This window comes from Staurois parvus, unplaced genomic scaffold (genome assembly GCF_062004578.1).
Source record: "Staurois parvus isolate SC_StPar_1 unplaced genomic scaffold, SC_StPar_1.0 ptg000362l, whole genome shotgun sequence".
Lineage (NCBI taxonomy): Eukaryota > Metazoa > Chordata > Amphibia > Anura > Ranidae > Staurois > Staurois parvus.
In genome coordinates, this window is record NW_028318158.1 from 3,973,060 (window position 1) to 3,987,839 (window position 14,780).

General features: G+C 43.4%; 1 protein-coding gene across 1 annotated transcript in view; it reads right to left on the reverse strand.

Annotated features, from left to right (window-relative positions):
• The window catches only part of LOC149456373 (uncharacterized), a 73,242-nt gene extending 59,992 nt beyond the window's left edge, over nt 1-13,250 (reverse strand). Inside the window, exon 1 of the mRNA XM_089684994.1 lies at nt 8,327-13,250. Within this exon, the coding sequence (XP_089541120.1) occupies nt 8,553-13,250 (4,698 nt within the window). The 3' untranslated portion in view covers nt 8,327-8,552. The remainder of the gene's footprint in view (nt 1-8,326) is intronic.
• Between the last annotated feature and the right edge of the window lie 1,530 nt (nt 13,251-14,780).

Here is a 14,780-nt window from a genome sequence, read left to right on the forward strand (position 1 = left end):
ACTGTATTGTTACTGTATTTTCTCCCACTATAATGTAAAGCGCTGAGAAAACTGTTGGCACTATATAAATCCTGTATAATAATAATAATGTTAGCTCTCAGCCAGGGGCAGCTCCAGACAATCTTTTTAACCACTTGCTGACCTGCTCACAGTACATATTCTACGAGCGGGTGGCCAGTGCAGGTACAGTAACGTACATGTATGTTGGGGGCTTTCTTCCAGCTTTGCATGTGTGTGCTCCCTGCTGACCATGCTGTGATTGTGTCCAGTCACAGCACATAGTTCTATACAAACACACAGAACTCTGAAAAGCAGGGAGAAAAAGCAGCCAAATCTGTGGGTAAAAGCAGCACACATTTGTTAGACACAGTTAATCCCTTGATTGGCCCTTAATGCTAACCCCTTCCCAGCCAGTGTCATCAGTAGAATGTACAGTATTGGCACTGATCACTGTATTAGTGTCACTAGCAAAGTCAGTGTCAGTTAATAGGTTAGTGTCCCTTCCAGCCAGTGTCTGTCAGCACCAGATTGCCCACCACACTATCACAGTTCCACTATAAGTTGCTGATCACCACCATTACCAGTATAGTGTCTTCAGCTGCATATATTCCAGTATATATACCATAGTTTGTAGACGCTATACCTTTCACACATACAAATTAATATACACTTATTGGGGTTTTTTTTTACGAAACACATGTAGAAGAATACATTTTGGCCTATATTTATGAAGATATTTGAATTTTTTTTAATTGGATATGTTTTATAACAGAAAGTAGAAAATATTGGGATTTTGTTTCAAAATGTTATGTCTTTTTTCATTTATATAATAAAAAAAACCCAATGGTGATCAAATTCCACCAAAAGAAGGCTTTAATTGTGTGAAAAAATGATATACATTTAATTTCATATGGCTCTGTCACTGTGTCACATGGCTGTTGGATGCTGACTTTGTTATGGCTGTGCTGTGCTGCAAGTCTGTAAGTATAGCCATAAGTAACACAGTCAGCACCCAACAGTCATGTGACACAGTGACAGAGGCATACAGCACCTGCTCTACTTTGATCATCTTAATGATGATGACCATAAGCACACAGTGAGATGCTACTTTACACTTGTGGTTGGAGAGGCAGTAAAAACACACAGCTGAGCTGTGTTTTTACCACTGGCTAACTGTTTTACCTGTCTCCTAGATTCAAAGCAAATGTTAAAGCTCTGTGAACATTGGGAAAAAGGAAATTTGTCCATTATATATGCTTTTTTGGACCCAGAATATTCAGAGAGAGCTAATGCAGGGGGAAGAGAGAGAGGGGGGGGGGAGAGAAAGAGGGGGGAAAAGAGAGAGAGAGGGGGGGAAGAGAGAGGGGGGGGAGGGGGAAGAGAGAGAGAGGGGTGGGAGAGGGGGAAAGAGAGAGAGAGGTGGCGGGGAGAGAGAGGGGGGGGGAGGGGGGGAAGAGAGAGAGAGGGGGGGTGAAGGGCTGCTGATAAGAATATTGTAGGAACACTTTGAGAATTTTTTGGGGGGTTAAAGCATATCCAAGCACCCCCATGGCATCGTGTCTGCTCTCAAACACTTTCAAAACATCAAATCATATTGATCATATGGCATCACCATGAAAATTGTAGATCAAAATAAAAGCTAAGATGGAACCGTTCTCAGTGGAGTTGCAGCATGAAAATATTTACAAGGTGAACAAATACATTTTTCATTTTTTGAAAATTCAAGGCCATCTAGCAGGAAAAGAAACATGGGGATTTATCACTGCAAAAGATAGGAGACTTTAGTTTGGCATTAAAGCGTAACTACACTGGATCTGAGCACCACAAACTGAAAAAACTAGAGCAGGCAGCACAGTGGCTAAATGGTTAGCACTTCCACCTGGCAGTACTAGGTCGTTGGTTCGAATCCCAGCCACGGCACCTCCTGCCTGGAGTTTGCATGTTCTCACTGTGCCTGCGTGGGTTTCCTCCAGGTACTCCGGTTTCCTCCCACACTCCAAAGACATGCTGGTAGGTGAAATAGCTCCTGTCTAAATTGGCCCTAGTATGTGTAGTAGTTTGTGGTATATTTCAGCGCACCGATTAGTATAAGTGTTAGGAATAGGTGGTACCTTGGAGGGTACATAAGCTTACTGAACATTTTTATCTTGAGCAAAATTCTCCTTAAACTTTATTGCTCCGGGAATCTCAGCGGGAACTCAAAACATCTTCCATCAGCCAAAGTTAAAAGAGGTCAATACAGCCAAATAAAACAAAGCGCTGAAATTCTGGTTCTGTTAAATCCTGCATTTCAATTCCCACCGTATTGTAAACAAAACTCTTGGACCTGCCTATGTTTTATTTCACAACTTCCCCACCAAATTATGCGCATACCATCGAGAACATCTTTGCCAACCAAATAAACGGTGAGCTGACAAGGAGACCGCAGCAGCAGTAAAATATCCGCCCATCGTTCAGCGCTAACAAAGCCTGTTTATGGCTTTGGGAAATATTTCTTCTATCGTAAATGATAATGCGGAATATCTGCTGGATTTTCTGCCGAGATATTAAGTGTTTTATTCTGTGTCAGTAATCCACTCTCGCAAAAAGTTCATGGAGGACAAAGTGAAACCCGTAGGCTAAAACCTGCAGGGTAAACCAGCGACGGTAATCCCAAAGTTCAGCATGTCCCTGTGTTTGGCACGGCTCTTGTTTTGATGTCATTACAGAAAAATGTAAAACAGCGGTAAAGCTTAAAAGTTGGATCGTGGAAAGTATCATTTATTCCTATTAGTTATTATTGTAACAATTATCTGTACGGCAATTTCTGGCGTGATTTCACATTCACTGCATTTCCATATTTTAATGATCATGACTCATGTAGGGGTTTGTAGAAGCGCCATCAAGTGGCAATGACCTGACCATATTTTCATTCATACCACACTAGACATTTTTTCATTCAGCATGCAGGCTGAACGAAAAAAAAAATTTAATCGAACAGATTTCTGTATCCAGAAAGGGTGGAGGAATCTCTCACAGAGACTACTATATTTTGACAGCTGGCTCTGGTTTAAAAATATTCTAGTATGTTTTCTTAAAATGGTTGTAAAGACAGAAAGTTTTTTACCTTCATGCATTCTATACATGAAGGTAAAAAACCTTCTGTGTGCAGCAGCTCCCCCCCCCCCCCCCAATATTTACCTGAGCACCATCTTGATCCTGCGATGTGCACAAGAGCCTCGGCTCCTCAGGGACTCTACCTCCTTATTGACTGTAACAGCAGCAGAAGCCATTGGCTGTCAATCACAGCCAGTGAGCCAATATGGAAAGGGTGGCCAAGCCACGGCTCTGTGCATGAATGTACTCACAGTGGGAGTGAGCTTGCTCGAGTGCCCCCATTAGCAGAAGGGAGGGGCCAGGAGCATCAGTGGGGGACCCGAGAAGAGGAAGATCAAGGCTGCTTTGTGCAAAACAATTGCACAGAGCAGGTAAATATGACATGTTTGTTATTTTAATTTTTTTTTAATTGCCTTAAATATCACTTTAAGCGACTTTTATTGCTATTAGTCACCTTCAAATCTCCAACTTCCTGTTAGAACATGGCTACATTTGTTCTCCATGGTTCCACTGTATGTTGGAATGTAGCCACCCTTTCTTGCTTGGTCCAGTGATGGACTATAGGATGTATAGCGTGCCAAGAGCTCTGCACAATACCTCAACTAACACACACTGCTTGTTCCAAACAAATGGAAGCGAGGAGGAAAAAAATGGAGGCTCAGGAGCTCAAAGGGAACATTACAAGGAGACAGAAAAAGACAGTAAAATCAAATTTCATAAATAACAAATTACAGGACCATTAAAGTGATATTAAAGGTTCAAAATAAAAAAAAAAATTAAACACACACATCATATTTACCTGTGCACTGGTTTTGCATAGAGCAGCCCCAATCCTTTTTCTCGGGACCCCAACAAAGCTCCTGGCATTTCCCCCTGTTGAGTGCACCCAGAGCAAGTTGCTTGCTGTTGAGGCACTCACATATGCTCACACATGAGCCTGCTTCCTCCTTACTGGCTGTGATTGACAACTTAGGGAGCCAATGAGGAGGGAGATACCTGGGAGAACCACTGCTCTAATGCATATCGCTGTATTGGGATCGCGCTCAGGTAAGTATTGGGGCGCTGAAGGTTTTTTAACTTCATGCATAGAATACATGAAGGTAAAAAAAACCTTCAGCCTTTAGAACCACTTTAAGTACTGGATGTGTATGGATTATTTTTGGAGAAGAAGCTTATAAATTAGTGTCACTTTAACTCTTTAATGTGAAGACTGGAAGTTCAGGGAAGCAGCACTGAGAGAGCAGGAGCCAGTAGCATTGCTACTGCAGTTGTAAACTGCAAGTGCTGAGGTAAGAATTTTACAAATAGTTTACTGGATGGTTTAATACTACTTTTTTTTCAAGCAGACATAACATAGGAAATGTTAGTGAACCTAAAATATAGTAGAAGGGGTCATATACTGTATGTGCTCAGATTGGGTGTGTTAATAGCTTGCATGCTTATTTCACGCATCTTACAATTGTAGCAGGCCTACAGTAGATTTGACAACAAAAAAGTGGCAAGTGTAACAATACATGTCTACAGGCATTTAGGCATCACAAAACATGGAGAAAAAAATAGGCAATTATTACAGTATATGAGCAAAAAAGAGAAATTGTTACAAATGGCAGGCAACAAATGAGTAATTATTATGATATCCGGGAAACAGGCAATTAACACAATGGGCACAGTTACAAAATGCAGGCATCAAGCAGGCAATCCTTGTTATATGTGGCAAATGACAATTACAGATTAGTCCTCCAAACTTAACATTTTTACCATGAAAAAAACAAACTACTCAATGGGTGGCCAGAGCTGAAATAGAAGGTGTTAAGGGGGCAATTTATGTGGCTGAATAATTGAAGATGCCTTTCTGGAGGCTACACACAACTAATTGGATTTCTCTCCAAAATTTATTGAGGGCCTAAACCTGCCTGGTATTTGTCATGGCAGCAGATAGACCACCTCATAGTGTCATTGGACCATTGCTAACTGCCGCCATCTATGAGTGTCATTTATCAGATACAAGCCACCTAATCATGGCCAGGTCCTCAGGGTTAAACCCCACAGAGAATTCACAGCTGTAAATAAACACAATTCCTTTATGGCACAAAGCAGGGTCTTCACTGTCAACACCAGATCAGTCAAGCATCATCCCTCCCTGCATGAAGACTTTCATTTGTTCCACTAAAGGCCCATAGACAGGCTAGTCATGGCCCCCTGTGTGCTTGTTGAAGTGCTTAAACAAATAAATCTGTTTGATGAGCGCAAGCAGGGCCTAATTAGTGGCCCATAAACTGATAGAGGGTGTTAGTAAATGAGAATTGCTTGTTAATGAGTTCCATGTCTCCTATAATGTAATAAAAGTTGTTTCCCTAGATTAGGAATGTTGTTCTTCTGTGTTGTCACCCTGTCTCAAGCTCTCTCAATTGAGCCCATGCCATTGCAGATTGAACAGGCATGCTCCATTGTTGTCACTAGTGAGGAGCTTGGGTTTAGGCTTTGGTACGCACTGAACCCAAGTTGGTAAAGAACCCAGAAATTAGTTGTCATTGCTGGGCCAATGAGCTGCGGGTGGGAATGTCAGACCAAACCACAAGTTGGTATAGAACTCAGAAATTAGTTGTCATTGCCAGGCCAAAGAGCTGTGGGTGGGAAATCTGAACCAAACCTAAGTTGGTAAAGTACCCAGAAATTAGCTGTCATTGCTGAGTCAATGAGCTGCAGATGGAAAATTTGGACTGATCCCAAAATGGTGAAGAATCCAGAAACTAGCTGTCATTGCTGAGTCAATGAGCTGCAGATGGAGAAATGAGACCAAACTCAAGCTCACCCTAATTGTCACCATCAGGAAACCCACCCAGAGAAATGCCATGTAACCGTTGCTGGAGTTTACGTGGCTGCAAATAGGTTGCAGGAGATCAGCATCATTGAGTTGCAATAATGGATAAAAAAAAGGTGAAAGCAAGCATTTTAATTACAGACATATCAATGGTTTATGATAGACAGTGCTTTATTATTGAGTGTTCTTGCATGTCGACCACTTACTGTTATCTCACATACTGTATATATTCTTATTATTATAGCCAAATTTACCACCCTAACTCCTCCCACAGTTTTTACACTACATAGACAGTAATATACCGAAACATGCGGATTGTTCCAGATTGGTGTGCTATTACTTTGTGGAACATTTTGCCAAATGGTTCACGAAACATCAGCGTTTTTGTGGTGAAATTGGTCCCATAGGAATGAATGGCGGAATGTTCAAAACTAGAGTGGGAGCTGACAAAGCTAGAGTGTGAGCTGAAAAATCAGGACATGATTTCTAAACTGCCATCACTCCCTCATTTTCAAGCCCACCTACACAAATCTTATATCAAAACATTCAGCTATCCCTGCTGCCACTAAAAATGTCTACGGCTAAGCCATAGTCCTGATAGTTTTCACAATATGACCATTTGTTTGCAACTCACGCCGCCCATTGACGTTCATTGAAATTGGTTAGTGTAATGTTTACTCTTTACTCACTCCAAACACTCCACACAGTTACTTTGCCCACTACATAAAGTTACTCTGCCCAGTCCAACCTTTTCACAGTTACTCCAGCCACTCTAACCACACAACAGTTACTCAAGCCACTCCACCCAGTTACTCTGCACACTCCAGTTGTAGACTACTGGTGGAGGCAAGAACACTTCACACAATTTCCCCAGAAATTGTAGCTTTTCTAGTTATTATTATTATTTTACAGGATTTATATAGCGCCAACAGTTTGCTCAGCGCTTTACAATATAGTGGGGGACAATACAGCAACAATACAGTTCAATACAAGAGGGATTTGAGGGCCCTGCTCCTTGGAGCTTACAATCTAGGAGGGAGGGGATAGTGGTACAAAAGGTAATAACTGTGGGGGATGGAGTGGTTGGAAGAGTAGAGGATTCCAGTATTAGCAGAGGGCGGGATAGGCTTCCCTGAATAGATAGGTTTTCAGTGATTGCCTAAAAGTCAGCAGAGTAGGCGATAGTCTGATAGATTGGGGTAGGGAGTTCCAGAGGATAGGGGAAGCCCTGGAGAAGTCCTGGAGACGAGCATGGGAGGAGGAGACAAGGGAGCTAGAGAGTAGGAGGTCTTGCGAGGAGTGGAGAGTACGGTTTGGGTGATATTTAGAGACAAGATCGGTTATGTAATTTGGGGCAGTGTTGTGGATGGCTTTATATGTCAGTGTTAGTGTTTTGAATTTTATTCGTTGGGCAACTGGGAGCCAGTGGAGGGATTGGCAGAGATGGATGGCAGATACAGAACGGTTAGTAAGGTGGATGAGTCTGGCAGCAGCATTCATGATAGACTGAAGAGGGGATAGCCGGCGATGAGGTAGGCCAATGAGGAGGGAGTTACTATAGTCAAGGCGAGATATAACAAGGGAGTGAATAAGTTGATTAGTGGTTTCCGAGGTTAAGAACGGTCGTATCTTGGAGATGTTGCGGAGGTGAAGTCTACTGGAAGGACAGATGGGAGTCTAGGATTACATCTAGTACCCTGGCATGAGGGGAGGGACTGATGATTGTGTTATTGATCTTGATGGCGAAGTCAGGGGAGGGGGCGCGGGCTGGAGGGAATACTAAGAGCTCAGTTTTGGAAAGATTGAGTTTGAGGAAGTGGAGTGACATCCAAGCCGATATGTCGCTTAGTAGGCTAGTGATGCGAGTGGAGACTGAAGGGGTGAGGTGAGGGGTAGACAGGTAGATTTGCGTTAGATTGCTTTAGAAAACGAAATGTCATCCAGTTAAATGAAGGTGGTTGCATTGAATATGAACTATATTTACGCAAATACCAGTGTGGTTCAAGTGTATTTCCAGCCACGCTTTAGATGAAGTAAAGAAGGGTTATGATCTCTATCACTTTGTATAGCTGTCTGTGTACCAACTTGGGAGAGTTCACCTTACTTCCTATTCTAGGACAACATTGCTGTCCTGCCTTCTCTGCAGTTATGAAAGGGTTACAGAGGATTACAGGCAGTATAACCTTTGATGTCCACACAGTAAAGAGTCGATGATTGATAACCGATGATCTTTTACTGATAACATGTGATCATAATGAGAATGAATGAATAAATGTGCGGATGAATGTGAATAAATGCGCGGATGAATGTGGTAAAACTGAAATACAAACAGAATAAACAGACATGAGTACATATCTAACTACCTAGCTATATACATAACATTCCTCAGTATATAGGAGGGGTACTTACAGACTTTGGGGGTCTAATCAAGCCCATATATGAAGAGGGAACAGCATCCCACATGTACTTGCATTGTAGAATTTCTTCAGTCTGAAGAGATGAGGTCACTTCCTCCCAAGTTAGCAGACAGGACGTCCCTAGCCTTAAAGGGACAGACACTGCTGAATGCTAAAGAATGCCTTGTGTAATACAAGGCAGCACACTCCCCACCTGGCATAATAATGATATGCCACTATTAAACTCCTGGAAGGAGTAAAACGACTTCCGTGATGGGTCTAAGGTACACCTTAGGGGTGCCCTGTTTTACTACTCTGACCTCTACTTTCCTGACTCTACTATCACTACTAGCATCAGTCCCCACAATGAGTCCAATTGGCCACTCGTTCCTGTGGGCCTGAGAGTCTTTTAGTAGAACAACATCTCCAACTTGTAAGTTGGGCTTGTCGGCTTGCCATTTGTTACGTGGTTGGAGGGTCATCAGGTACTCCTGTCTCCATCTCTTCCAGAAGATATCACATCTGATAATGGTGACATTGGCTTGCTCAAGATAGTCATTGTTACCCTGGTCAACACTGGCTGTTTTGCTGAAGGATCTGGCCAAGCAGATGAGTTTCCCTATGGCACGGAAGAGTGACTTCCAGCTGGAAAACCTTTCGAACCTACATGAGCCAAGACCTTCTCTGGTGGTTAGAGTCTTGTAAATTGCAACTAGAGGTCTTACCTCTTTGTCTTGGTCTGGTTCTACAAGCTGAAAAGTTCCTTTCTGATCAGTCTCTTCAGTTTCTGGTCCAGTCAAGAAGGATGGACCTGTGAACCAGTTAGTCTGTTTGAGGACAGCAGCTGGTACCAGTCTAGTCCCATGGTCAGCAGGGTTCTTGTCTGTACTGATGTGATGCCACTGTTCTGGACTTGTACACTTTCTGATACGTGTTACTCTGTTTGACACGTATGTGTAGAATCTTCTTGAAGCGTTGTGGATATAACCTAAAACAATCTTGCTGTCTGTGTAGAAGTTCACTGCATGGATCTCGATGTCCAGTTCCGCAATGAGTAAGTCTGCTATCTCCACAGCTAGGACAGCAGCACAAAGTTCTAAGCGTGGGACCGTGTGAGCAGGTCTTGGAGCCAGTTTGGACTTTCCCAAGATGAATCCTGCATGGCTTTGTCCCTGAGTGTCTATGACTCTAAGGTAGGCTACAGCTGCTATAGCCACGGTGGATGCATCTGAAAACACGTGTATCTCTCTTCGTTTTGTAACAGACAAAGAAACAGAGACGTATGGTCTTTGGATGCTAAATCGCTCAAGCTCCAGCAAAGAGTCTTTCCACAACTTCCACTGCATTTCTTTCTTTTCAGGTAGAGGTGTGTCCCAATCACTTTGTTCTAGCTCAGTTGTAATCTCTCTCAAAAGAGCTTTGCCTTGCATGGTGATGGGTGCTACGAACCCCAAGGGATCGTAAAGACTGTTGACCGTAGACAAGACACCTCGCTTTGTGAAAGGCTTCTCTTCCCTGGATACTCGGAAGGTGAAGCTGTCAGTTTTCAAGTCCCAACTAAGCCCTAAGCTTCTTTGAAGGGGTGGGGAATCTGTACCTAGATCTAGGTCTTTGAGGTCTTTTGCACGGTCTTCTGCTGGGAATGCTTCCATTACTTTGCTGTTGTTGGAAGCCACTTTGTGCAGTCTTATGTTAGATTCTGCTAGCAAGTCTCTAGTGTTTTTTAAAATGTTAATGGCTTCTCCACTACTGGAGAAGGAAGCAAGTCCATCATCTACATAAAAGTTTTTCATAACAAATTGTTTGGCTTCAGGGTTGTGTCTGTCACCTTGCTGCGCTGCTCGTCTCAAGTTATAGATAGCGACAGCTGGTGAGGGACTGTTCCCAAACACATGTACTTTCATCCTATACTCTATGATACCTTTGTTGAGGTCGTTGTCTTCATACCATAGGAACCTCAGGTAGTCTCTGTGGTCTTCACGGACAAGGAAACAGTAGAACATCTGCTGTACATCTGCTGTTACTGCAACAAGTTCTCTTCGGAATCTGATAAGGACTCCAAGAAGTGTGTTGTTCAGGTCTGGTCCGCTGAGAAGTACATCATTAAGGGAAATACCTTCATGCTTTGCACTGGAATCAAATACTACACGTATCTGACCTGGTTTTTGAGGATGGTACACTCCGAATATTGGCAAGTACCAGCGTTCTTGTTTTTCATGCAGTGCTGGTGCTTTTTCAGCTTGATCTTTGTCAAAGATTTTCCGCATGAATTCTTGGAAGTGTTCTTTCATGTCTGGCTTTCTTTCAAGAGTGCGCTGCAATAGCGCAAGGCGTTTCTCTGCTTGCACTCTGTTGTTGGGAAGACGATGCCGTGGTGTACGGAATGGTAGTGGGGCTACCCAACTGCCTGCTTTGTCTTTGAAGACTTCTCTATCCATGATCTCAAGGAAGAGGTTATCTTCAACAGATGGTGCTAGTTTGTCATCATCTTGAGTTCTCTCAAACACTTTGTGGCCTAGCTGATCTGAATCTTCAGCTGAGGCTGTATCTTCCAGGAACCTCTGGATGTTCTGGGGATGTGTTGGGTTAGATAGTTTCTCTTTAATCTCCATGCTGTTGTTACATGGGCAAAGACATGATGTGCGACCGTTCTGCAGCAGATTTGTTCTGTAGACATTCACCTTTGCGGGTTTGTGAAGTCCGTTCAGACATACATTTCCAACGATAACCCATCCAAGATCAAGACGTTGAGCAAATGGTGCATTGTGCGGCCCATTGTATTGTTCTCTGACCTTGTGCACTCTCAGTATGTCTCTTCCTAGTAGAAGGACGATTGCAGCATCTGGGTTGAGTGTTGGGATCTTGTCTGCTATTCGCACGAGATGAGGGTAGTGACGTGCCACTTCAGGTGTGGGAATCTCTGACCTGTCATCTGGCATCATGTCACATTCTATGAGGGTAGGAAGAGTCAGCTGTGTCTTTCCATCTAATGACTCGATGGTGTAGTTGTTTGCTCTTCTCCCTGATGTCTCTATAACTCCAGAACATGTCTTCAAGGTGTATGGAGTTGAACCTCCTTTGTCACCAAAGAGGTCGAAGAACTCTGTCTTTGCTAGAGACCTGTTGCTTTGTTCGTCTAGGACTGTATACATCTTCACTGCCTTTTCTCTGAGACCGTTGGGATACACTTTGACTAAGCATATCTTGGAGCATGATCTAGAGAGTCCTGGTTCTGTACAGATCTCAGTACACTTTGAAGTTATCGCTGGTGTTGCACTTTCTTTTTGCTCCCCACCATGATCTTCTTGAGTTGCTGGAACTTCTGATCTCCATGGTGGTGGTCCTGGGTGCAGTGCTGACAGATGTCGGTCATTGTTGCATTCTGTGCACCGTATTTCTCTCTTACAGTCTTTTGCAAGATGTTGCATTGAGGCGCAGCATCTGAAACAAATGTGATTGTCTTTAAGGTAAGCCTTGCGCTCCTCTAATGTCTTACTTCTGAAACTGCGACATTTTCTTAGTGGATGAGGCTTGTTGTGTATTGGGCACTGTTTGTCTGGATCCTCAACTTCTTTGGTTGTGTTGTCTTCCTGATTGGCTGCAGCCTCAGGCGGGACTTCTGTCTTCCGCACAGACACTGTTGCTCTGCGTTCTTTGTAGTGTACTGGCGACTGCTTCTCTGTCCTTGGGGCACCTGCAACTCTCTTGTTCAGGAAGGCGAAGCTTGGGTCATTGCGTGTCTTAGCTTGGTCTACAACGAATTCAGCAAGGAAGACAAACGGTGGAAATGCAACTCGATAGTCTTTCTTGTATCTGGATGCTTGAGAGACCCACCTTTCTTGCAGGTTGAAAGGGAGCTTCTCGATTATGGGCTCTACTCCACGTGCTGTGTCTAAGTATAAGAGACCTGGCAGAGTTCCACTAGTCTTTGCTGCTTCTATCTCTAGGAGTAGGTCTCCAAGCTCTCTCAGCTTCTGATTGTCTTTGTTTGTCATTTTTGGGCAAGTTTCAATTTTCTTTAAAAGTGCTTCTTCAATTACTTCAGGTGACCCATAGCAGTCTTCCATTCTCTGCCAGACCATCGCAAGTCCTGCTGTTGCATCATGGACATGCACTGACCTGATTCTTTTGGCCTGCTCTGAGGACTCTGGTCCTAGGTATTTGGCGAGTAGGTCGAGCTTCTCTCTGTCTGTCAGCTCTAAGTTTTGGGTGCTGCTTAGGAAGGATGACCTCCAGGCCCAGTAGTTTTCAGGACGATCGTCAAACTTCAAGAGACCAGTGCTCACCATCTCACGGCGCATCAGGTATTTCGACACGTCTGTAACCCTTGCTGTGTCAGGTGCATTTGTTCTGGGTACAAACGCGGGACTATTGGCTGATAGTGACTGATGAGTTCGTTGAGGTATTTGACTAAGTCTATTTTGGTCAGATGGTTGCTCTCCTCTATTGTAGTCTAGATCTGGTCTTGCACGAGGAGAGGTTATATCGCCATCTACTTGGTTTCTTAGCGTGTTGGCGGTTTGGTATCTGAGCACGTGATTGGTTGACTTATCACGTGGCGGTTCAGGTTCAGTCTTGTAGTGATGCGTAACATCAAAGCTGTCTGCTCCCAACTGGGTCCTTGATGGTTTCGGTGCGTCACTAGGCTGTTTATCAGGGTATAGGATTGCTTGTGATTGTACATACTCACGGGTGCGTTGGAATGTACTGAGAGGTGTTATCAGGGTTTCCAGTACATCGCTCTCTACAAACTGAATATCTGCAGCTCTCGCGAGAACTTCGGCTTCAGCTATGGCTGCTGCAGCTATTTTCTGTTGCTGAAGTATGTGTAAAGAGGCTTGCACTTCTGCCTTTCTCCTAAGCGTTTCTGCTTCTCTCCTTTTTATTTCAGCTTGACTCTTCTGCTGCTCTTCATCTAAGTAGCCTTGCTCTTTCATAAGCTCTGGTTCCTGTATGGCATAGGAGGCCATGGCGCATGCGGCCTCGGCCTTGGCTTGTGCCCTGGCGGCGATAGCGCTGACTGAAGACAAGTTTGTGACGCTAGAATGTCTGGAACTTGTATGCTTACTCCTGGCTGCCCCAGCACTGACTGACGATAGGTCTGTGACGTTTGAATGCCTGGAACTTGAACGCTTAGATCTGGCGGTTTCTGCTTTGGATGACGACAGATCCGATTTGTTATAATTTCTCGGCGTGCTGCATTGTGACCTAGTTTCCAGCGTACTGTGCATATTTTCTTCCTGTTTGCACGAGATTTTAGGAAGGGTTAATTTAGTGATATCTTTCATATCTTTCTTTGTGTCTGCGTGCTGCATTGTGCTTGAGTGGAGTACACAGCGTGTACACGAAGCTGAGTTAGTTTCACTTTGCTATGCCTAGACTGGCTGTGCTGTGGGGATTTCACACACACGTGCTGCTGTATTAACAGTTAAGAGTCTTTTCTGTGTTGTGGGGCTTGCTGTAGTGTTTTCACACAATGTGCTCTGAAGTAACCGTGTAAGTCTTTTTACTGTCCTGCCTTCTCTGCAGTTATGAAAGGGTTACAGAGGATTACAGGCAGTATAACCTTTGATGTCCACACAGTAAAGAGTCGATGATTGATAACCGATGATCTTTTACTGATAACATGTGATCATAATGAGAATGAATGAATAAATGTGCGGATGAATGTGAATAAATGCGCGGATGAATGTGGTAAAACTGAAATACAAACAGAATAAACAGACATGAGTACATATCTAACTACCTAGCTATATACATAACATTCCTCAGTATATAGGAGGGGTACTTACAGACTTTGGGGGTCTAATCAAGCCCATATATGAAGAGGGAACAGCATCCCACATGTACTTGCATTGTAGAATTTCTTCAGTCTGAAGAGATGAGGTCACTTCCTCCCAAGTTAGCAGACAGGACGTCCCTAGCCTTAAAGGGACAGACACTGCTGAATGCTAAAGAATGCCTTGTGTAATACAAGGCAGCACAATTGCCATCTGTGGAGAAAGTGAAAAGAAATCTCCACCTAGCATTCTTCAATGAGCCCAGGACAGCTTAATGACACCCCCAAGGGAATGGTCCTTGACACCCTTAGCCCATAGGAAGTGGGTTAAATGATGGTGGGCTTTGCATAACATGCATGCCTTTGGTCTTTGAGACCCCGGGTTCTCCCTGGTAAAGTGCTCTTTCCCAGGGTGTTCTTAATGTCTCTATTATTATATACTGCACGTTTGTATAATATCATACATTTCTTGTATCTATCTATCTATCTATCTATCTATCTATCTATCTATCTATCTATCTATCTATCTATCTACACACTAAAAGGAGAGCTCTGATATGAAGATATATGGTATATTAAATATTTTTAGGAGTTTGTGTTGTGTTGTGTCTGTGTATGTATGTGAATATATATAATAAAAATATTTTTGCTACTACCCTAATTCCAAAAAAGTTGGGACACTGTGCAC